We start from the raw sequence: 24,919 nt of genomic DNA on the forward strand, positions 1-24,919 counted from the left end.
TACGTCGTAATAACAGAATGAGTTCCAATGCAAACAGCAAACACCAGCCAACTGCCTTTTCTCATGAAGAAATACGTATTGATCTATTTTTCAAGAGAAATATAAAGATTGTGCATCCTAATCTTACCTGGAAAGCCATTCACCTTCTATTTTGAATTTTCCAGATTTTAGCTTAACATTTTCATCACAAACACCCACCAAAATGTTCTCCTCTTTCAAGCATCTCTGCCTGATTCCTCAATCCTGATCTTAAAAATATCAAGAATGAAGACCAAATTTTTATTTCCAGTCCTGTGGACAATTTGCTACACAACCATCCAGGGACCCATGTGCTCCTGGTCCCCGTGTCACATCCCCCAGTTGCCATTATAAAGGTTACCTGTTACTGGCGACGGTGTCCTCACGGTGCTGCTCGGTGGAGTGAGAGTCGTTGGTTTTGTAGCAGTGTCTGAAGTCGTTGCAACGCTGACGGTGGTCTTGGAGGGTGGAGGTGCTTCAGCAGGATTCGTCACTGGGATGTTTCCCTCGGTGACTCCACCAGTATTTGCAGTGCTTCGACCAACAGCTTCTGTAGTTTGACTGGTGGCATGAACTGTTTCAGTAGCAATGGGCGTTGGGGCCCTGAGGACTTTCGTGGTGCTAGGCTGAGCTGGGGTTGGCCTGCGCACTGCAGGTGTTGTCAGCACAAGGGGCTTCACTGTAGTCAATGGCACTGCCGGGGGGACAACCTTTTGGTTCGTTGTGCTCGGCGAGGCACCATGGGGTGTCCCTGTTGTCCCAGCACTCAGGGTGGCGCTAGCGGTGGTGAGTGGGGGGGTGGTCTTTCCAAAGCCACCCTCCTTGGGAGAAGCAGCGCTTGGCGAGGGGATCTCCGTTGCATGTGCGGGAGCAGACACGGACACAGCACGGCTGCCAAGCCGCTCCATGGGCTCGGTGGGAAGAGGAGGAGAGCCTGCAGAGATGAAGGAGGTGCTGTCCAGGGGCTGGTGCTTTCCACTGGGCTTGCTGGTCTCCCCAGGAGAGCTCCCAGAGATGGCTGCGGTAGAGGGCACCTGCCTGGCTTCCGTGGTAGCCACCGAGGTGCTTGTTCGACCGCTCTCCTTGGCCTGCGGCGTGGAAGACGGTGAAGAAAACAGAGGTAATAAAGACGTCAATGAATAAGATGAGGAAAGCAATGAGGAAGTGGGCACGGCGCTTGACAAAGCCTGTAGAGGAGGGGATGAGGCCATCGTGGAGGAAGACAGCAGCTCAGATGCCTCTGACGACGCAAACAGATACACTGGTGATGGCGTCGATGACGGTGAGTAATGCAGTGATGGCGCTGAGGAAGAGGATGGAAATGCCGATAAAGATAGAGGTGATCTGCCAGTAGGCAACAGCTCAGAGTCCGTATCCAAAACGGTCGTATTTTGTATAGTGTCTGTGGAAGCAGAAGTCAACAATTTGGAAGAATGTACTAACAATGGCTCAGTAGATGGTTCAATAAAACTGCTGTCACTGGAGACATTGCTTCTTCTGTCCTGGGTCACAGAAGAAAGTTGAGATGAATCAGAAGGGCTGGAAATGTCTGAAAAAAAAGTGGAACTTTCCGAGGACTCAGCAGAGGTGCTACTATTTGATATAGACAGGAGGGTCCTCTCTCCACCCCTGGTGTACGTGGTTGAAATGTATGTGCCATCTGTGTGTGAAACAGAGGTCCTTTTCTCCACATCAACGCTACTGACTGGCTGATGGCTACTTGGAAAGCCTGGAGTAAAAGGACAAAATACATTAGAAAGATAGCATAATATGAAACTATTTTGACTTTATATTAAAATTGCTTGCTAAATACATCAAACATTCTTGTCTGTGAAATGGTCCACATTCCTTTTCAACTTGTAACATAGTGACCTGAAACACTAGAATTTCATGGCTATTGAATTGGGAGTCTTCTGCATTCTTTAATTTCAAAATATTGAAGTTTGACAGACATAGGCTCCTGTGGAAAGCATACGCTTCTAAAAAATGCTTCTTCTAGTATTGCTTTTCTCATGTGATTAAGCACTTGGTATTCTGTAATATTTTGTGGCAGGCTAAGCAGGAAAACTCATCTGTTCTCTTTATCTGTCATGACTTATAAAACTCATATTTTCTCCTTCTTAGTCTCTATTTTGTACTAAAGAATATCAATCTTATGTCGATTTGTTTCTAGATACAGTGAACTGTGTGCCTCTGTAGGATGAAATTATTATGTTAATTTGTAGCTTATCATGAACTTATTGATCAAAAGCTTTGCAGGCAGGAAGTCTTAAATGAATAGCACACCACCTTGCAAAATTCAGATTATTTTGCATTAAAGGTACAGTCAATCTTATAAGATGAATTTCAGGATTTAAATAGATCTTCAGGAATCTCTAAAATACAGAATATTGAACTTAGTTCTAGAATTGACTTAGGTCAGCATGAAACACTTACAAAATGTCCCAACAACAAATTAGCCAGGATGCAAAACAAACGACGTGACCATCAAAGCAAGACAACTTCCTTGCTAGTGAATCAGGAACCCTCTTCGTCCTTGAGGATGGTGGTTTCCCTCCTGGAACGATTTCCCTGACAGATGGGGTTTGGCTTTCTGCTATTTGTGGCAGCGCTCAAATGTACAAAGACATCCCCTGTGTGCACCCACGGATGATATTTCATGTACTAGTGAATGAGGGCTTTGCACACAACACAGGTAAATGCAGGATACTGGGGACTTACTCTTTTCCTCCCCCCAGAAAACACATGGAGACAAACACACTAACTTACTTGAGAGATCATTTTGGAAAGATGAGTAAGCTGGGATCTTGGAAGAATGCGTAAACAGCATCTCAGTCGCAAGCCCCGTGACGCCCAAGCTGCTTGCGGAGATGTTTGGAGTCCTGCTCTGCTCCCTGGGCACCGAGCTCTTCGCTTCGGAGGAATTAGCAATTTCCACGTGCGATGTGGAGCTCTCTGTGCCCTGCTCCAGGGTGCTGTTTGCCACAGAGCGCAGCGTCCTCTCCCCGCTTCCCGTCACCGTGGCTGAACCGTGCGCGGGGGCGGTGTGAGCGCGGGAGACCCTCTTCTCGGTACCCGAGCTGCTCAGTGAGTGACGGTCACTTCCAGTGGCTGAAACGGTACCAGAAAGGTGGGCACTCGATTTTATCATCTCCGCTCACAGTGGACTTATGCATTCTACAGTAATTCTATTTTGAAATACAAATTAATAAAATTGCACAGGCAAATACAGATTAAGTAGATTTCACACATCTGCCACCTTAAACACAGACTTAACACACAAGGCCTATTCCATTGAAAACTTTTGAAACTGGCCTTTAAAATGTACAGACTCAATGATTATCATTAGACTCATAAAGACACAAGTTTTTAGAATCATCACCCCACTCAGGCAAGCTGTAAACATTTTCTATAGCAAGCGAACACAGCTCATCCTGAGCTTTAATACCAACAGTTGCCAATATACAACAATATCCACAAACAAAATCATCTTGATTTATAAATGTTGCCCATGCCACCCACAACAGCTCTAGGACATGTTGCTTGCAATATCAAGCCCATGGAGAAGGAGGAGTACATGTTTTTTATCTAATTCAACTCTGGCAGCTCTGCAGTTCAGAAAAAACTCACTAGAAGTTTCTTGGGGGGCAGAGAAGGCAGTGGAGGCCCGGGATGAAAGCGTGACCTCGGCCAAGGGCTCGGTGTAACCAGCATCTCTGGACGACACAGGCCCTCCCTCAGGCCACACTGTTGTGGAGGGGACAGGACTGGAGCACGACTCCCTGGCCACATCTGGGTTGGACGTGGAGCTTTCTGTCACCTTGCTCCATGTGCTGCTGTCACCTGGAGCCTCAGATGTCCCCTCTCCATGCGTAGAGAAGGCAGCTGAGGTGTACATGCTGTCGGTAGGAACACTGGAAACCCTTTCTTTTCTCCCTGGAATTGCAAGGCAGAGATATACATACATATCATACAAATATAACATTTATGTGTTAATGATACTCCTGAGGCTCCAATAGGGACTAAAATCTGAACATTACAGTTGTCATAGCTGGAAGCATAACTCAGTTAGTGACACCACTTATTTGTTAACTGGAGTTCTCAGGACACCAGTATTTTTAGGCCAGTAAAAGAAAAGCCTTGGATGGAGCAGTGGGCTTTCAAACTAACTTTTGTGGACATGGATGCAGCGCGTGGGACCCTGAAAGCACAGCCGGGACTGACCCACCAACCAGCATCCCCTCCGTCAGGCACCAGTGCCCTGGCTGAGGACACTGCAGATGCGTAGCAGGATGTGTGCATGGCCTATCCAGGCAAAGAGGGAAAAAAGTAGCATGGCAAAGGTGGGGAAAGAAGGAAGAGGGGTGCAAAGTTCAGGAATCACACAACCCACCAGAATTATTCAGGGAAGATGAAGACATTGAAAGACTGGAAGAAAATATAGGCAGTGGCTGCGTTGGAAGCTCCCCGAATTCGTCATCACTCTCTGAAATATTATGCTGACTTCCAGCTTCCATTACAGAAGATGACAGCTGGATTGGATCCAAGGACGTGCTGCCTTCTGCAACACCAGGAGCTGCACTGATGTTGGCTCCGGGCTCCATGGTCCTTTCTGCACCCCTGGTACCCGTCGCTGCGCTGGAGGCACTGGGGAGAGGAGACTCAGACTCGCTTTTTTCTGGAGCCAAGATGATAGTTGTTTCGGCTGAGAAAGGATAAATAAAGCAAAACAATTTATACGTATCAAACTGTAAGCAGATGGATACGTTTTCTCCTAACCTCACCCGTAGGCAGACAGTGTGCATAGAGATATAATGCATGAGAAGACTTAAATCTGGAGAAAATGCTAATTGCAAGGACACAACCAATTTTCAAGAATACAGGGAATTATTGCTCACAGAGCGGCACCCTGAAGAGGGCACTAAAAACAAAACGTTGAGGTCGATGTTTATTTGTTTCCCTTCATTGCTGCGTGCCCCAGGTCTGCATTCCAGACTGCTGGCACTTGCAGACACCAGAACAACTATAGAAATGCCTGGAATTAAACTAGGTGGGGTTGCAGTGGTGAATAACTCAGAGAGATTTAAACAAAGCATGTTGTGCAGGATCCGTAAACGTTGCATTTGTTTTCCAGGGTGGGAGTCAGGAACAACCAGTGTTGCCTCCCCGCTCTTATAAACACAGCGTGGTTTCAAGACAGTCCTCTTGGCCAGCTTGGAAAACAACAGCTCTCAAGGCCAGACTGCTCGTGCAATACGGCTGATTTTCTTTGGCAAGTAAATGCAAATAACAACTAGTTTACAGGGATAATGTATTTTTCACTGAAAGACAAATTTTTATTCCATGAAGTCCAATATCATTGTCCAGCATCTTCTAGCATCCTGCTCATCCCTCCATAGAGGGCTGAGATCCATGGGAATGAGTCCTATGGAGGCCACCAGAGCTCACCTGAGGAGGTGCTTTCTGAAGCAGATGCAGAGCCTGAGAGTGACAGGTCCATGAACGTCGCGGTGGCACCTACTGCCAAAGCCATCCCAGACGATTGGGTCCGATCCAAAGGGCGGATCACTTCGGTACCAGAAGCGGAAATCTCTGTTGCATTGGTCAGGCTGGTGCTGCTTGGTAGTGACCTTAATGTCCTTCCTCCACCTCTGCTGGATGGTGTCGAAACATAAGCAGTGGTGCTAGGAAAATCCGTCCTTTTCCCTGTTGATGGAATTCTAAGTGACACGTGGCCCCTTCCAGTAGCTATGTGATAAAAAAAATATATACATGTGAGATTATAAACAAACAGATGAGCTTTCTTCTCTAACACTCGGAGGCAGAAAGCACATACGCAGATAGAAAATACAAGCAGATGTCAATCCAGAGAAAAGAGGAAATTTGAAAGGATGTGATCCTTTCTATAGAAAAATTGTCTTATAAAACACATGATTTGATGCCAAGGAAAGTGCAATTGTATAGTCTATGGAACTACTATGCTCTGCACTTAATTTCACCGTTACGTGGCTCACTGCACTCCATGCTGCTAGAACAAATAAATACTGCAGCATTTCAGAAAAGCCTGGCATTCAGTTCAGCTGAGGTGCAATGATGAGCAGTGCAGAGAGCTTAGAAAACATATCAAATTTGAAGAAATGGGATTAGTGGGGATCAGCCTCCCTCAGCACTGCAATGGGTCAAGGACCATAAGCTCTGCATAGAGAATCTCAGAGACCACGTTCAAAGTTGTCTTAAATGTGCTGAACTGGCTAAATTTATGGGAAGCAACATGGTCCAAGAGGTTCAGCAAAGGGCAGGAACTCAAAGGAACTGAAGTCAAGTCCCTTTCACTGCAGGGACATGATTTATTCCTCACTTGTTTAGTTCCTTTGCCTATAAAACACAGATAGCAATTCAAGACAGTAAAAAGAAAAGATTTGTGATTTGAAAGTAAATTGTTTTTCTTGACTTGATGAGACTTTTCACAGAAGATGTGTCCTTTCTGTAAAATCCAAATCATTTTTTTTTTCCTAAGAAGTAATAATTCAGACACGAAAATCACATCACATCTTTCCTAACAGTGTATACCGAACAGCAGTAACATGCTTTGAGATCTATGGAAGAGAGTCAGGTAAGCGGAAAATAATATGGAAAAAATAATAGCCCCAGTTTAATTTACAAGAAAAATGGTATCTCATTTGTAACTTGAGCTCACCTGCCGAAGGTGTTTCTGAAACAGAGTGAGAATGTGTTAACGAAGGGTCTACCGAAGGCTCGGTGACATCCATGACTGCTCTTGACCCGTTAACTCCATTGGTCTCTCTTATGGAAGATGAGGACTGGCTCGTACTTGTGGCCTGGGACATGCCAGTACCAGAAGTAGATCCTTCTGCTACCCGTTTACTGATACTGGTTACAGACCTCAGTGTCCTTCCTCCCATGCTGGTGACTGTGGCTGCAATGTATGAGCTGGTGGCAGCAGAACCAGCAGATCTTGTCTCCGTAGCTGAGCTCTTAGTTGGTCGGGAGCTGCCTCTGAAACCTGAGGTACGAAAAAAGCAGATTTATTTTACGCACATGAAGTCATACACTGATGGACTCTTTTAGGCCATGCACCAATGGGTACGTGATTTGTTCACAGTGGATGAAGTTCTCAATCTGGAGCTACTTCAGGAAGGTGCAACTCCTTCCTGCTTAGGCACACAGGCCTTATAAAAAGCTATGGAAGTCACAATTTAACAACAAAAAAAAAAGATGGAAATAATTTACAGTGAAGATGTCTGCAACATTTCATTTATGCATTTAAGCTCTCTTGGAACCAATTTAAACCTGGAGCCTCTCCCTTTCAGTTCAGAGCTCATCCAGAGGATGACCCAAAAAAGAGTCTTGAGGTTCCTTCAAACCCCCAAAGCTCCCAGCCTGACCCAACGGTGCAGGTTCACAGACCCCAGTGGGCAGCAAACCCCGGCTGCTGCCCACGGGGACACGCATGCAAGCTAGACACCAGAGATACATGAGCATGGTGTGTAATCCACTTATAGCCAGGGGCACTTGCCAAGCTAGGGGAGAGCCGAGGGTGACGCGGCGCCAGGGATGCTGCAGTTCAGCTCGTCTGCCCGGCGCGTGCACCGCAGCTCACCCATGCAGACCTCAATGTGCATTAACTGAGTGGCAAGGCACAAAGCAATGGCCGCTTTTCCTGGCATGGGAAATGTCATTAGCAAGCGAGTACACCAGCGTTTTGCAGGTTTTCAGCCAAACCTTGAAATCCCCTTCCACTCTTCTCAAATCCCCATGCTAGCTTGATGCAACCAGTAATAAAAAAATCCCCGCATTTACAACAGCGCCATGGGAATGCAAAATCCCGCCTCAGCCCCCAGTTGCCTCCTTCCAGCCTAACAAATTTACCAGTGGAAGCGCTTCCCGCGGCGGAGCGCGCGCGTGGGAGCGCCGTGACGCTCGCAGCGTCCCGCGAGCCCCCTGTGCCGCGTGTCCACGCTGCGCTAGAGGACGTGGTCCCGCCTGCGAGGCTGGTGGCACTGCTGCTGGACGTGGCCAAGGGGATGCTGCTGCCAGCTGCAGGGCCCGAGGACTTTGCCACAGTGCTAGTGCGCGCCGAAGCCACCGCGGCACCGTTGGTGGCAGCGTGCGAGGGCCCCTCCGCTGCGTCCGAGATGCTCTTTGGTTCGTAAGTGCTTCTCAAAGCTAAAAAAGGACACAGGAAAAGTAAAGCTGCACATATGTAAACTGAAACAGCTGGGTAAGCTTCATCCCAGGATGTATCAGTTAATGCAGATAACAGATGTATGAATATTCAATACCTAGCTACTTACTACTGAGAAATCATTCAGACTAAAAAAAAAAAAGGACTCCACGTAGGAGCTGCTGAAGCTATTGCTTGCAAAATAGAGAAAGTTTTCAACAAAAATCTCTCCTCCTCTTCCAACAAGAATAATATTTATCCATACTTTCATTTCTGTGAAATGTTTTTAAACATACAGAACGTGCCAACTACAATATTATTCCTCCTTTCTTTAAAATAAAAAGGATGTATTTTGTTTATAAAGGGGTTTTAAATAATGTTCCAAGTTATAAAGCTAGCTATCAAAACTCACTTTTGGAAGTGCTTTCTGAAGTAGATGCAGAGCCTGGGAGCAACGGGTCCGTGAATGTCGCGGTGGCACCTGTGCCATCGCCAGCTTCTGCTGCCAAGGATGTCCCAGAGGACTGGGTCCGATCCAAAGGGCGGATCATTTTGGTACCAGAGGTGGAAATCTCTGTTGCATTGGTCAGGCTGGTGCTGCTTAGTAGAGACCTTAACGTCCTTCCTCCACCTCTGGTGGATGGCGTTGAATTGTAGGCACTGGTGCTAGGAAAGTGAGAAATTCCCTCCTCTGCTGCTGAGAAGCTGGATGGCTGGTAGCTGCTTCCAATGGCTAAGACACAATAAAAGAGTTGGATTTATACATACAAAATTATAACCAGATGGACCCCGCTTCTTCCCAGATGCTTAGAGTGCATGCATGGATATTAAGCATAGGAAGTTTTCAATCTGGACCAAACGCAGTTTTGGAAAGGCACGAATCCCTTCCATTCAGGAAAACCTGAGTTGCTGCTTGCAATAAAAAGTGGCTTGACGCCATGGGAATGGGATGCAGAGCGGCCCCGGAAAGCGCTGACTACCCGCTGCAGGGCTCTGCGCTCCTGGCGCTTTTGGAAACAGCAAGTCTAGGTGAGCAGGGCTTGGAGGCACCATGGCCAGGTTCACTGGGCAGGGAGAGAGGGGATTTGGCTTTAAATCCCTCCTTTATTGGTGCAATCAGCCCAATCTTTTCTTGCAAGGACAGGACGGGATTCAACAGCAAGGGCCCACCTGAGCCTGTGCTTCCCAGAGCTGACGAGGAGGACAGTGGCTGGTGGTCCATGGAGGGCCCACTAGCACCCGGTGAGATGCTGGTGTCCTGTGTCCATAGGGAGGAGGCCTGGGGATGGGTCGCGGGGCTGGATGTTCCCGGTTGGAAATCCCAAGTGCGGTTTTCTGCTGCCTGGTCACTGCCTGGTTGCTGGCTGCTCCTGGCAGCTGCGAAGGAAAGGGTTAGCAGGAAAGCTCTGAAGTGGCGGCGTTTACTCCTGGTGATACCCAGGCATCAGGTACGGACTCACTAAGTGCCTTGAGGCGGGCAGGAGCGGGGCCACCATGTCCCAAAACTTGACACTCCCCCGGGCTTGCCAGCGGCTGCTGCCCCAGCTCTGCAGAGCTGCAGGGAACCATGTGGAGACCAAGGCCCATGCCCACCACCCCCAGCAGCTGCCTGCCTCTAGAGCAGGCCAAAAAACAAGCTCTTTTTACTTTCTGTTTTATTATTAATTTTAAGAACACAAATGCTGCCTAAAGGCTTTTAAAGACAGTTTTGAAGCTGTGAGCCAGCCAAGCTCACCTCTGAAAGTGGTTCCTGAGGCAGAAGACGCCGTCAGCATGGGGCTGGTGGGTTCCTCCATGGAGTGCGCAGGCCTCGGCGTGTGGCTGCTCCCACCAGTGTGGGCACCGGGGGCACTGGGCGAGGACTGGGGCTGCCCTGGTGACTTGGGTGTCCCCGAGGACGAGAGGGATCTGCTGGGCCGGGGCATCAGGGTCCTCCTCGAGGATGCAGGTGCAGTGGCAGGACTACCTGTCTGCTCCCACACCGTGGAGATGCTCACAGGAGGAGAGGAGCCACCACCAGCTGCAAGGCAAGGGGGGAAAGCACATGAAAATACACAAGCAGTATTGGAAAACGATGGCATTTCAATATGTGTTTTCCTTTCTGCACAAAGAAATCCAGATGTTTCTGTAAAAGCACAAAAAGGCACAAACTACATAGTTTGTACCAGGTCTGGCAGGCCGGGCACTCAACAAGGACATGACAGCTCCAGGGTCAAGCCCCCGAATGGGGAAAAAAAAGGACTAATTAAAAAAAACATGTAAAGATAACATTGACGTTCATATCCTAGTGCAACACATTTCACACACAGGGATATTAAGAAAAGAAATGAAATGGGAACAGTACAATCTGCTCTGACTTGTACTGCCACCACGGCAATCTGCCTTTGATGTAGCAAGCTTTTAAGAAAACACCCTCATTTCCGTATGTCCAGAGTCCTGCTGGATCTGGAGAAGATCATGAACAAGCACCAAGACAGGCATTTTTACACATTGCAATTTTTTCGTGTGTGTGTCTTAGCTGCAAATTTTGATTTGGGTGCTCTGCTATTTTTCACTTGCGCACTATTACCCCCGGGGATATGAGCAGCAAGGTGGGAATATCGCACAAACCGTCTTTGCATCCCTCAGACTCACCGGGCCGCGGGCTCTGCGAGGGCGGCAGAGCGGCGCTGGGGGCAGCCGGGCCGGGCCAGGGCCCCGTCGCCCGCCGTGCAAAACGCCCGGGTCCCCCGGGGCCTCGGCGCTGCCGCGGCGACGCCGGCGCCACCTCCGTGCCCTCCGCGCCGCAGGGCCTGGTGTTGAGGTGGCTGCAGGGCCTGGTGTTGAGCTGGCTGCTCCTCCTCGCCTGCTGGCCACTTTGGATGTCTGCAAGGAAAGAGAAGGTGGAAGAAGAAAAAGAATCAAAATTTGATAGTCCGGACTGTGTAGGCTGGGGTTTGTCATGGTGACAAACTCTGAGCTCTGATCACATTGAGAAGAATATCTCATTGATAAGAAATGTAATTTGAGATACACATCAGAGTAAACTGGATGGATCTGTGGTGCCAAATTCTGAAGGCAGAGACACCAGACCAAAAGAGAGAAAATTATGGTGTGGGTGAAACCAGCCTCAGCCTTCTGGGTACTGAAGGTGCTGGAGGTCATCGCAGGGTAATGGACATTTTGGAGTATCTGGGCCTTAATGCTTACCAGACCATGAGAAAATGGATAGGGAAGAAGCTTTTACGTCTTCAGGTCTGTTCAGGTCAACAGGTGTTGAAAGATCTTCAGAAACACATAGATGGTCACCTGCCTCTTTAAAATCTACATGCACTTCCAAACCAGTCTCCAAGCAAGGGCTGGAGATGATATTCAGTAGTCAGCTCCTTGGCTCGGTTAATGCTGACTGCTGGCAGCAGCAGCGCTGAGCTGCAGCTTGAGCCTTATGTGCCATGCGGCCCAGCATCATTTTGAGCACAGCATTTAATGACAGCTGCTGCGAGCAGTTTAAGTGAGATTTACTGCTGGAATGGGGGTTTCCAGCTCGCTGTCCCAGCCAGGGCTGTGTGCAAGGCAAGGGGATTGCCATCCATGGCACTCACGTGCAGAACAGCAGCGAGGGTTGATCCACTCACAGCCCTGAGGTCTGGCTGGCATTTCAGAACCAGATGTTCTCCAGCCAACAGCAAGGCTGAGCAAGGCCAAATCATGGCCGTGACATCTGAAACTGCAAGTTAAGATCCATGTTCCTTGCGAGCACAAAGCAGTTTCTAGGATGTTGTAGTCCAAAGCACGCTCTCCTGGCTGAGCGGGCAGGGCAGGAGCCTTGCTATGGGAACATGCATTTAGGATGACAGGGTTTAAAGCCTCTCAATAAATTGCAAGATGTGTCACAGGGAGGGGAACTCTCCCCACTTCACTGAGTGGCAGCTCAGAGACCCACCAAGCTGCAGGAGGGGTCCTGGCCTCCCTGCTCCCCTCCCAGGCATTTGGGCACAAGGTGCCCCAAGACGAGGGGCCAGGTGAGATGAGCACAGCTGCTAGTGGCACCGCTCAGCTCTGCCCCCAACACCTCACACACCAGGTAAGCCACTGCTCCACTTCAGGGCTTGTCTTTCCTGTCTCTGTCCGTAAGGGTTTTACTGAGAACTCACTAAAAGAAAAGAAACTGAGGTTTATGTAGCCCAACCCACATTTCATTCCAGGATGCGTAGCACCAGGATACACAGTCTCCTTGGTGTCTTTAAAGAGAGACATAGCACTCAGCACCCCACACATCCCACTGCCTTCGTGAGCCAGCTTCTCCCACGTAACAAGCCACTGTCGCCCTTTGGTTGCGGGGCTGTCGCACTGCAGGGCTGCTCCCTAAATCCATTTTCAAGTCAATGCAAGGCTGTAATTGCAGCCCGCAAGGCCATTTATAGCAGCAGTGACGCTGGAAACCTCAGCCCACTGGAGGGTGGTGCACGGAGTGGCTCTCTGCTCCATAAGAGCTTGCAGATGTGTGACCCGGGTTTGCTGTGCACGGCCCGGCCTCGCTGCACGAGGGAGGCAAAGCAGAGCGCACTTAGAGCACCGGCCCTCGCACACCACGGCTGGGAGCCCCAGCACAACTTCTTAAAAGTGACATGAGGAAAACGACAGCAAGGAGGACCTGAATCCACGACCCTCAACCAAATGCAGCCACTTGGAAAGTGAAATGCTGCTGGTTGTTTTTAGCTCAGCAAATTCACCCCTGGCTCTGGCAGCAAAGGACTCATTGATATTTTCCTGCTTGCAGCCTGTAACCACTTACAAGCCCACTGCACATGTTAGAGGATTTCTAACCTCTCTTGCCATTGCCCTCGGCAAAGCCAGGGTCTGACCTGCCCCGAGGACGCAGCAAGGCTGGGACTGCAAAAGGCAGAGGAGAACCCGGAGCGCATCCCAGAGCACCGTTTGACTTGCTTTCCCCAGCCGTGTTTGCCTCTGCAGAGCTCCTGGGGATAAAAAGCAGCAAAACACTTACGCTTATCACGGGAGTCAGCAAATCTGGCTCTGAGTGCGGCCGGGGAGCAGATGTGCTGAATCAGAAGGTGTTATTTACACGTGCTTTTTAAAGTATGCTGGCACTTCTAGCTATGCCCTGCAAGGCAGCTGGTCTCTGGCCAGGGGAGGAAAGCCACGTGGCCAGTACAGGGTTTACAGGTAGAGCTCCCCTCACAGTGCTGGAAAATCTGGCCCACGGGGTGCAATAAGGAAACCCAAAAGAATTGCTGAAATGACTGCTCCATCGCCAACAGAACGTATGTGAAACCCCAGCTCCTCACTCTCTCGTCAAGGCTAATGGAGATGCGAGACAACTGCGATCTCAGTTTTTGTCGACATGCCTGCAGAAATCAGCCTTCAAAGATGACCCTCCAGTGGGAGCAGATGGACCAGATGCAAACTTCTTCCAAAAAAACAAACAGGGGACCATCTGGCCTCCTCTGATGTATTAAAGGCTTAAGCCACTGCAGCCCTTTAGCTCAGGTGGGGATTTGTCACTAACAATTTTGTCACATCCTAAGCCACCAACTGGTTTACATGTTTTACCTCCTCACGAGCGCAGCTGTCAGGAGAAATATCCTAATTCTGATGCCAAACTGTCACACACACCTCGAGGAATTGGTGCTTTCCTGGGAAAGCCAGAAGTGATGCTGAGCGCAGGGAGCTCGGCTGGAAGGACCTGCTTCCGAGCACATCGAGAACGCTGCGTCTTGGGAGTCACGTCTAGGAAAAAAAAATGGATCAGCTTCCAGGAGATTTTGCAGGCCACGGGATTGCTGAAACAGCCTGGCTCTGCCCTTGCCTATGAAACACCTATCTGGCACCCCTTGGCACTGTCCCCAGCGTGGGACCGTCCCCCAGGGCAGCATGGCACCGATGCAACAGAGGAACCCGAATCGTGGCAGGATTCCAGGCATCCCGCACCAAGCCCGGCAAGTGCCAGCCTCAAGCAGGCTCCGCGGGAGTAAGCGCTGCCCTAATTGCAAAGCCACATCTGTTCAGTTGCATAATCCTAACATCATCGCAGGCTCGCGGAGAGCAGGGGATAGTAAGGAAAAAAGCAAAAATAAAGACCTAAGCTTAGAGCACTCCTTGCTGCCTGCAGGAAAGCGCTAAGGAGCGAGCGCGGGCGCGCGCCGTGTTTTGCAAGCCCGCTGCGGATGTAGCGCTCATGGGTGGAGGCCGCTCGGAGGCCAAGCGAGCCTGTGCGAACAAAAGCTGCAGCCCTAAATCCGGACTGTCCAGGGCTCTCTGGGATTTTCCGTTTCCTTCCTTGTTCTTGCCCTGAAAGAAGCAGCTTGGAGAGGGCGGGGGGCGGGGAGGGAGGGGAGGTGAAAGTTTAAAAAAAAAGAAAAAAAAAATTGTACTTGAGACTGGTCAGTAGAGCGTAAACAGGCTGATAATATCCCTTCGAGAAGGTCCCTCATGTGCACTAAGCATGGGAGGAATGCAAGAGGTTTCAGCCACGCGCATTTAACCCCTTTGGCTATTCCCACGCTGGGCTGCAGCGCTCCGTCCACGGCGCTACCCTGTTAAGCAGGAATGTGCTGCCTTTCCCTGCAGCATTCCCTCTGGGACCTGTAAAGCCACTGGAGATGAGGAAGGGCGTTTTTTCCTTCGTGCTCCTTTTTTTTTTTTTTTTTTTTTTTTGCAGATCCCAAAGGCCACATTTTCAGGAAGGGCTGCGCGCTAAGGGCAGTCGGAACTGAGTTGCAAAGCCCAGCTCATCAGAAAAGAGAAAAAGGTGCAACCTGGATCCTTGGAGCAAAAGAGCAGGTACTGAAAAGGAGGAGAGCACCCAAACCCATGGCACCTCCAGCCTACCTGCAGCACAGATAAACCTGTGCGTGGGAGATGGGATATTGCCCTGCCTGGCTGGTGGCTCTAGGCTTTCCAGCCCTGAGGTTCCCAATATTTTCCCACGGAGATGAAGCCGCCTGGAACATCAGCAAAATTCCAGGAAAACCTGCATTTCTCACCTATTTTGGGACACATTTTAGGTTTAATCCACACACATGGGGCACCCATGGGGGGAAAGCAGATCCTGTGCAGCTCTGTGCCTGCAGAAGCGGGCAAGTCACCCATGCAGGGCTTCACCTTCCTCTTTCCAGAGTTTTAAATTCCCCGGGAAGCTCTTCCCGGCGGGGAGGAAGCGCAAAGCAGAGCTCAGCCCCAGCCCCAGCCCGTAGGCACTTTAACTTTTGCTCCCATCCGAGGGCAGAGCTGCTGGAGACTGTCAGACTGCCCGGGAGGAAGTCTGCTGGCCGGGCTCCACCGGAGCCGAGTTGCTAGGTCACTGGAACAATAAAAAGGCAAGAAAAAACATCCTGGCTGCAAAAAAGAAAGGAAAAAAAAAGAAGAAAAAATCCATGGTACCTCCACGAGCATGTACAGTACAGGTTAAACGAACGCAACAGTGCTGTGGACAGCAGGGTGATGCCGCCATCGCTTTTATAAGCACCCCAGTTAATTTATGGCATAGACCTTTCCACAAAGCTCTCATGCAAATAAGGAAATAACAGAAAGCCACAATTTGTCTGCAGGGTTCGTAATTGTTAAAAATCTTCCGTGAGGCTTTGGAGGAAGCCCCGTGCCAGGACGCAGGGATTCACCACCCGCTGCGCTCACCAGCCTCCCCGCAGCCCTGTGCGCTCCTAGCAGCTGCCCATATTCATTTCAATTGATATATTCAATATATTAGAAACCCATCTCCAAGCAGGGATGTATTTTGGTGATAATGGCACAGCTGGACTCTCAAGGTGCTGAATGATCTGCAGCCCCAAGGTGCAAACTCTTCTGCAGGGACAGGGGCCAGCAGCTCCAAAGTTTCAGGGCTAAACTCTGCGTTCTGAAAGTTTAATTTATTTTAAGGCCGGAAGGGACCATTAGCTCACTCTCCCTGACCTCATGCATAGCACAAGTCACCAAGTGCAGCTTATTTACCTCTGATACAAGCTCCACGACTTGCATTTGACTCAAATGTATCTTGCAGGAAATTAAACTATCGATACTCACGGGCCAGTGTGGATACCAGTAAAACTATTGGATACAGGAGCTTATGGCCCTGCAAGCAGCAGGAGGAGGACTAGGAGAGCAAATTAAGTCCTTTTCCAGGGATACAAGCTGTGCCCGCATGGGAGAAGAGAGCAGCAGCTGGTAAAGCCTGATTTAAACTAGTTCAGTGAAAGGTGACTCAACTCCAGCTGAGGCTGGATACTGCAAAATGCCAAGCAGAAATCCCTGCAGAACAACAAAAAGCCCTAAAATGAGGTCCTGAGGACAAAACAGGGCACAGCAGAGCACCCAGCACCGGAGCTACTGGGAGGGGGTGGCCTTGTGTCTTGAGCATCCCGACAGCAAGTGCAGTCCAGCAACGCACTTAAGCGCACAGATAGCTCCCTGGAGAACTATTTGATGTGCTTAACATTGAGCGTGCGCTTAAGAGCTCTGCTGGATGCTGGCTGGTGAAGGGGAGGCGAGCGCGAGGGCGGACGGACCCGGCGCTGCGCGCGGAGAGAGCCGGGACTGCCAGGAAAACTCTGCTCTGGGCTTCCCTGCTCCCCGCGGCTTTCCTGGGATGCGCACAGCGGATGCGGGAGCGAGGAGGACGTTTAGCCCCTGCCTGGCACAGCCCGGCGCCTCTCGGCGCAGCAGATGCAGGGCAGCTCCTTGGAAGAAGACAACCAAGGGGGACGAGCGCGGGAGCCAAAGCCCGGCACCCGCTGGCGCCCATCCTGCTTCCCGTTCTTCCAGCAAGGGACGGCAGGCCTTGGGAGCACACAGAGGAAAACACTAGGGAGCAAAAAGCGGTGAAAGAGAAACGAATCCCCCAGAAAAGAGAGGGGCCCCCACGTCCCTTCCCCCATGCTGCCGAAGGATGATGATCTCAAGCGCATTTCCTCGATGGCGGCTCTGCCGCCGGAAGCGGCAGCGGCAGCCAGGCCGGCACGGGATGTCGCTCGTCCCGCGGCCCAGCCGGGTCCCTCCTCCACCGGCCACGCTACCTCCACAGCTTCCCGCTTCCATCCTGGGAACGGGGGTGGTAACAGGATTTACGGATCCCAGAGCCCCTCTGCGGGCGCTCTGGGGAGGCTAAGGGGAAGACCCCATGTTTTGACCCTGCTCAGCATCTGGGTCCCACAGTCGGTCACAGAAGCTAGGGGTCATGGAGAAGGACAGGCCTGGGCTGCCCATCTCCGCCCTCTCCTTCAGCATTAACGGGGAGTCAGGCAAGAAAATATGGAAAGACTGACTCAGGTCACAGGTACATACAGGCATGTTGCACATAACAGAGCAGTGCAGAGGAAGAGGAGGAGCGTGGATGCTCCCCCACCATCCAGGGACAACTGGTGATAACGCAGCACGACACGCAGCTCGCCCAGTGCCATCATTTCCAGAGCCATTGGCGCTGAAAGCGGATCATGTCCCAGAAAGATTTGCTTTTACAAGTGCATTCTGTAACCAAACCCAACAACGGTGAATGTGCAGAGGCCAAGAGCTACTCAGGGGTATTTTCCTTTGTGCTCTTTCAAGCCCGTACCAAGGAGAGCAAGTAGCTTTCTAAAGATGCCTTTGTGAGGAACAGCTACTGAAACCCCTCTCCTCATCTTCCGAGACACAGAGGCAATTATGCCCAGCTCTAGAACTAAGATAAATGCTGGATTACAAGAGCAGCACTATGCTCCGCAAGCCGGGCTGCAAGCAAAGCAAACCATGTGCAGTTTGTGTGTTGATGGGCCATTCACAGAAATTCATTTAAATCACAACGGTAGAAATTAGTTCAGTGCACAGCACTGGCATCCCTCCCTCCTGCATTACCTCACGAGACTGCTAAAGTACCTCAGAATTGCGAGTTCACAGGATCTGGCAAGTCAAACAGGGTCAAGCCTGGTCAGCACCGGTCCAGGTGCTTCTTTGCAGAAGTTTTAGCTTAGCAGCTGCTACAGTTTCCCCAATGAGGAAGTTTCCTCTTACCTATCATGGCAATTCTTTGGAGTGCATTTTTAAAAGCATGTTAGATAAGGGTCTTTGGGGGTGATCCTGCAAGGGGAGATGCCTTGAGATCCCTTCCAGATCTGCCTTTCTATAGAGAGAGAGTTCAAAACCAAACCAAGAAACTTAAATATTCAAAATCCAGCCCCCAGCACATATACCCTAAAACAGGCTGTTTCCCCCAAGAAGAGTTACTGCAGCGTAGATGGGGGCTGCAGGTCCCTGGCCCTAGGCTACCAGAGGAGGCACCTTTTTGATAACACAAAGGTCCTGGATATTGAGGCCAAATCTCCAGCTTGTGTGATTCATTCCAGCAGAGCATGCTGTTTCAGTCCGGTCCTCGGGGCTCCAGGGATTTTCCACAAGAGGAAGGGTGTTAACGCCAGTGTCCTAGCAGATGGTGACGTGGATCATTGTACTCTATAGACCCAAATTCCTCTGGTTGTTCCAGATGCAGGAGTTCTTCTTAATGGGCTCGTCCGGAAGCCACTCTGGGAAGCCTCAAATCCAGACGTGCCCGTGCAGTAGTTAAGCATAAAAATCTCTAGAATAACGTCAAGAGAAAAGATTTCCCTAAATCTGACCTGCTGCTGTGCTGCCCCTCTCAGAGAACAGGGACTCGAGATATAGTGAGCGCTCTGCAAGCACCAGCCACCACCTCTACGGCAGAGCAACCTCGCAGCTTTGCTCCATGCTTGATGAAACCTTCACTTTTAGGGAGAAACTTTGTGCTCTGCAAAGCTTTTTGTATGTCTATTTTTTTATTATTTTTTAAAATCGCACGGATTGCTTAAGAATCCAAGCTGTAGGATCAAAGTTGTTGAAACTTTGTCTCAGGGATATCCACTAAAAATATGCAGAAACAGCAGCAAGATGAAGACCACCCTTACTAGCATCAGTCCAAAGGAGCCCTGTGGCCTGGTGACTCCACAGATAACATTTTCCATGGTCTACAGATCCCCGGGGAGCTCTTTGGGCGGCTCTGCCAGCAGAACTGAAAGCCACGTGCAGTCTGCTTTGGGCAGGAGCTCGCACGGATCGCCCGGCCCTGCCTGTACAGCCTGTGGCACCGCAGCGCGCTGGAAGGGGCAGGGAAGCGGAGCATCCGCACGGAGCGCGCGCTGGCGGCGGGGGTGTCACAGGAGCAACGCGACATCCTCGGGGAGACCCCTTAGCCCGACTGGGCTAAAACCAAGCAAAAGGAAGAGGCCAGGGCACACAACTGCTTTTGCAGCCAGGTTCCCCCCTACTGCAGCGGTCCCACTACCAAATGCTTCCCTGCGCCCCTTGTACCACTATCCACAGGGCTGAGCTGCTCCCATGCTTCCCGGCCACCCCTTGGCAGCCACGAGCACCATTCCTCCCCTTCCAATCCTGCAATGACAGCTCCAGGGGCTGGGACACGCAGACAAATACTTGGAGCCCGCGAGTTCCCGCACCGCACGGCCAGGCTGAGGAGGTGCCGAAGCACCCAAGGGCACCAGGGCTTGTCAGGACACCCCAAATCCAGGGCATGGAGGAGGTGGAAGGAGGCAGGACACCCTCCTCTGCCAGAACCTTGGTGAGGACAGAGCCAGAGCTCCAAACTGGAGCCGCTCTCGCACCGACCTCCAACCCAGTGGTCTCCTGGCTCTAGGGACTTCTGGAAAGTCCCTATGTCCCCTCTTCCCCCCGCAGCACCCCAGGCACTTGAGCAGAGCAAGTCTGAGAGCGGCCACGGCTCCACGAACGGCTGCAGGGCTGAGGTTTCCAGCGCTTCCTTTACTCGAGGGAGCCGCATTTTTCTAGGATTATATTATTACTTGGGCCGGTCGCTCAGCAATGCAACATCATTTCCCTTTTGGGTGGGAAAGTTCTCTCCTTGTCCTGCAGCTTGGATGATTTCAGCCTGCAAGGATGAACGTGAGCTCCCGGCGCCATCGGAGCGCTGCGAGGGAGCCCCGGGGTGTCACGGATCGACACGCGGGCCTTGAAAACCTGTGCCTATGTCCATCCTCCCATCAGCTGCGTCCTTGTGGAAAGGGGTGCCAGGGAAAGGCGGACAGATGGGATAAAACCATTTTCTACCCGTAAAACCATTTTACTCATTTGCCTCCAAAACCCTCACTCTGCCACTGTGCTCATTACCCTCTTGCATCTGCCCTGCAAGAATATTCCAGCAAACAAACATAGCAACATTTATACCTGCAGCCAATTATAATGCAAATGGTGCAAACTCGCTCACAGACATCAGAACTGGGCTTTGCAAACAGGCCTGCTTCCCCTGCAAGCCGCAGGCTGCCTCTGGTGTTGGGCCGAGCAGGAAAGAGAGAAGCTCATGACCCACATCTTCAGCTGAACGTAAATAACAGGCCCTGGATTTGGGGCACTGCAGCCTCCCGACAAGCCTGCACACAGCTACACACCAGGGATTACGTGCAGGGTGTTATCGGGGGAATATCATGAACAACCAGCCTTTAATTTGCTTGGAACATGTAGCGACAGCTGAACAAATGGCCCTTAGCGCTTCTTTTGTGCCAGAAAGACACCGTAACAGGTGCCAGGAAATGAACGTGTCTCCTTCCCAAGCTGCTCCATGTGGTTATCCCAGGCACGCACGGACTCATCCCGGCACCATGCTCAGACAGGCAGCTGCCAAGACAGCGGGACACATCCAGGATGGAGAGACCCTCCTCACCCCAACCCCAAATGCTAGGAAATCTGTTATGAAAGCCCACAAGAAAGGCAAAGCCAGAGGGTTTACACTGGGGTATCTCTGATCCATGTAGCTCTAAGGTTACCATAAATCAATAAATAAAAAGCTGAAGTGCCTAGCGTAGACAGGTCAGATGTAACTTTTTATCTGACAAACCAATGAGTGGTTCCAGCCCTCCTGGTTCAAACCTGTCCTGATTTGGGAAACAGCAAGTATCTGCTGTTGGAAGTCATGCCACAGGGTCACCGGGCCCTCGGAGCGGGGACTTCAGAGGACCCAGAGAGCCTGCTCACGACTTAGAAGGAAATACCCTTTCCACAGGGCAGAACGATTACTGCTACGCTGACAGCTTTTATTTGCTTGTTTGACATTTTAATGGAAACAGATCTTTATTCTGTTTCATTCCCCTTGTTTTTTTTATTAGCTTGGACAAACCTTTCAGGAGTAAAACTAACCAGATTTAGATGCTGTGAAGGCCCCTGCCCTACTGCTTTTGTACGGCCCCATATATGCCGCTAGCAGGGCTGGGTCTGCTACATGAGACTAACCGTCCACCCCGTCCTAGGGATGGGATGCAGAGGAAGGCACCGGTCCCTGCGGGCGCTCAGCTGCCGGGGAAGGACTCGGGCGAGGGGGCCGGGGGTGGCAGGACCAGCAGCTGGGCAGCTCGAGCCAAGGAAGCAGCTCATTGCAGACCAGGAGCAACCCCACGCTTGGATCGGGATGGGCAGCTCCTCTGACGCCCACAACAATTTGCACCAACGCGGAGACCCGTTTTTACCCACTGCAGCCATGGGAGAGGGAAAGTGGCGCTGACCTTGCAGCCCCCTGCCTGAGATGGTGCCCATCGCCTCCTTCCTCCTCCCAACCATAGGAGGAAATTAAAGTAAATTAAATTACCCAGCTTAAGCGGTGATAACTGCTTGAAAAGACCTTTGAAAGTGCTGCACTTGGGAGAGGCGTGCGCTGGCTCCAGAAAATGAAACTTTTCAGGACAGTCCATAATAGGCTTTAACTACCGCTATCTCATTACCTGCCTGCGCCATGGTCACAGCTCAGTACTTCCATTCACCACATATCCAGGTGTAAATCAATACGCTCCACTCTGCGTGCCCTGCTCGGGGGACTACACAATTATATCTCCAGCTGCATTCATTTACCTTTAGATATCACAGAAACGGCCTCCAAGGACTGATGCAAAACCAGCCGGTCAGTGGGAAACCCTCAATACCTTGGGAGACTTTGAATCAGGAAGGTACTGGGAAACTCAGAAACTGATCTTTGTTCTTTGTCCTCCTCTTCTGAAAAGATCTTTTTCCTTTTTTTCCTTTCTTTCTTTTAGTGCTGTGCCCTGCAGGAGCAGAGCTCAGCCCGCCCCTCTCCAGGGACTTGGTGACAAACAAAACAAACCAACTCCGGTCTCACCAGAGGACGAGCGGGGAGGATGCCCAAGACAGCAAAGCGCTTCAGCGCTCAGATCTGTTGATAACAGAGCGGATGCGGGAGCGGATTTTTCCTTGGGCTCTTTTCCTCCCCTGCCGTGGTGCACACGCAGTCGTGCCCACCTCAACAGCAGCGTTTTGCACCTTTCTGCGTTGGCATCGCCACACGTGGAGCCACCTTCTGCCCCCGCCAAGGAGTGGGGAGACTCAGGCTGCTAAAGCTGGGGCAGATTTGAAGGCGATACAGTACCCTCTGCAACAGGAGTGTCCTCCTGGACTTCAGGAGTCCAAACTGGCTGCTTCTGCGCACAAAACGTTTCAGAGAGGGAGGGCATAAAATATACATATATATATACATATACACACATATATGCACGCACAGAGATGGACAGCAGGCAAGGGACCCTCCAGCTGCCCTGTGCTGTGGCACAGCCCTGTGCTCATGGCTCTTCCTGGGCACGTACTTCTCCAAGACACTTAAATCCGCCACGGAGTGGGATTCCCTCCCGTCCTTGGGCCAGCTGCTCCCGTGTCCGTCCGCTCTCCCCGGGTGCAAAGTTTCTCCTGGCAGCCACACGAAGTCCCCTCTGCTGCCTGTTGAGCCGGTGCTTCCCGGCCCACGGTGAACTCGAAGCCATGGAAGGAGCAAGGAAAGGCAGGGTGGCAGCTGGCACAGGAAAGAGGGAGAAAGGAAGGGCGGAAGGAGGGAGGCAGGCGGCAGAGAAGTGAATCTAGGCATCAAGGTGAGATCACTGCGGGCGTCCCTGTGCCCAGCCCACGGGGACAAGGCACCTTATACCTCTCACAGGGCAGTAAAGGGAAAAGGAAATTACCAAAATAAAAGAAGAAAGAGGAGGGAATTGGCAGAGCAGGTTTTCACCCCCAGCAAAGTGCAGGGCTCAGCACTACTTCCACAGGACGGGGTCATCAGTGCTGTAATCCCCAGCACCGCTTTCCTCACCTCCCTGTTCTCCCTTTAAACGAGCCACAAACCAGAGCCACTATCCTTGTTTTTTCCCAAAAAGTGACCATTGGCTTGGAGCACAGAGGGGCTCCAGATGCCATCCAGAAGCACAGCCAGGCCTGGGGACCACTGGCCATCGCTTGCATTCCTAGCCCTGTGTCACTGCTGTGTCCTCAGGTGCTATGCTTAGATATAGTATATTATACAGAACACACAGAATTCTGTAGGATATACGATATTCCTCAGCTCAAACCAGAAGTGGTTTGGGAGCTCGTGGCGGTCTGTGTCCCCAACACCCTCCTGCTCAGCTGGCTGTTGGGCAGCTCCGTAGCCAACACGGAGCGCGCGCGGCTGCCAGGACACAGCACAGGTCATTGCACTGTTCACTAGGGATCCCACCGCCATGAGGCTTTCCAATCACTTTTCCATGCTGGAGCTTGGGATTCAGGGTGAAACAGTTCGCAAGCACCTGCAGGTCCCATGGGGACACGGCGCAGCAAGCGCCGGGGTTGCCGAGCGGGACCGGGGGCCGCTCGCTTCCAGGAAAACTTATTTCCCAGTGAGCAGACAGGGAGCCCGAGCTTTTCAGGCTCGAACAAAGGCAGCGCATTCCTTGGTCGGCTCTCAGGAGTCATCAAGGTCACAGGAAAAGATGCCAGACAGAAAACCAAGATGAAATTAAATATTTCTTTCAAGCCACCAAGGAATTTACACATCTCCCATCAAACAGCAGCCAAGAGCCATGCAGCCCATAGCAGGTTTTCCCTTCGCAGCCTGGAGCAGGTAAGGCACTCTTGTGCTCTCCTGCTTTGGAGGACAGAGTGACACTCAAAGTGACACAAAGAGCTCTGTCGCGGAGCTGGGAACAGACCCAAACCTCTTTAATTTCAGTGCAGCATCCCAGTGCCTGGGCTGTTCCCACACTAACACACTCAGGACCTTTCTAACCCCAAAGTACATCCTCATGAACTAAACACACTCGCCTTGTTCCAGGTGCTTCTTACAAAGCTGAACTTTGGGTACACGAAGAAAACTGAAAAGTTATAAAAGGAGTTTGGTCACATTTCTTGAAATTACATACTTGCACAAAAGTGATCTGGTCTCTGACAAGCAAAGTAGGAGGCTCTCGTTGCATTAGAAGTTAAAGGACGAAGTTCTGTGGTCCTTTCAGGCAGGGGATCGGGTGTAAAAGCCACCCCCTCCTTCCAAACTTAACCTATACAGCTACATTATGACATATCGGGTTTCTTTGTAACACCTACAGAAATCCGGCAGCAGCTTTTCAAGTGCACGGGAATTAGTCATCCTTAGCGCAATGTGTCTTCTTGGGGAAAAATCAGTAAACCCGCTAACCGGGTAGCAATTAAAATCAGCTCCATTTGTTCTGCTAAAAAAAAACCATGGGCTCTCCCCTATCTGCCAGCACCGAGGCCAAACTCGGAGTTATTTATAAAGCGCCCAACCAGCCCCTGCTCCCGGGGACACGAGCGGAGACGCGCGGGAGGAAACGCGGCGCGGGAAGCGGCGGTCCCGCAGGAGCGGGGGCGGTTTGGGCCTCCCCGCGGCACCTGTCCCCGCTCCCCGGGCTGAGGGCTGCGCCCGGGGCCGGGCAGGGA

At 51.1% G+C, this 24,919-nt stretch overlaps 1 protein-coding gene across 1 annotated transcript in view; it reads right to left on the reverse strand.

Annotated features, from left to right (window-relative positions):
• Positions 1–21,943, reverse strand: part of HEG1 (heart development protein with EGF like domains 1) — a 37,012-nt gene extending 15,069 nt beyond the window's left edge. Inside the window, exons 1-12 of the mRNA XM_088519415.1 lie at positions 21,931–21,943; positions 10,838–11,068; positions 9,939–10,223; positions 9,374–9,580; positions 8,616–8,936; positions 7,909–8,205; positions 6,716–7,042; positions 5,467–5,766; positions 4,412–4,723; positions 3,649–3,954; positions 2,788–3,129; positions 380–1,747 (exon numbers count right to left, since the gene is read on the reverse strand). Coding sequence (XP_088375541.1) covers positions 380–1,747; positions 2,788–3,129; positions 3,649–3,954; positions 4,412–4,723; positions 5,467–5,766; positions 6,716–7,042; positions 7,909–8,205; positions 8,616–8,936; positions 9,374–9,580; positions 9,939–10,223; positions 10,838–11,068; positions 21,931–21,943 — 4,309 coding nt within the window. The remainder of the gene's footprint in view (positions 1–379; positions 1,748–2,787; positions 3,130–3,648; positions 3,955–4,411; positions 4,724–5,466; positions 5,767–6,715; positions 7,043–7,908; positions 8,206–8,615; positions 8,937–9,373; positions 9,581–9,938; positions 10,224–10,837; positions 11,069–21,930) is intronic.
• Positions 21,944–24,919: the final 2,976 nt, after the last annotated feature.

This window comes from Tinamus guttatus, unplaced genomic scaffold, assembly GCF_059628265.1.
Source record: "Tinamus guttatus ecotype Peru unplaced genomic scaffold, ASM5962826v1 Tinamus_guttatus_pri_ptg000060l, whole genome shotgun sequence".
Lineage (NCBI taxonomy): Eukaryota > Metazoa > Chordata > Aves > Tinamiformes > Tinamidae > Tinamus > Tinamus guttatus.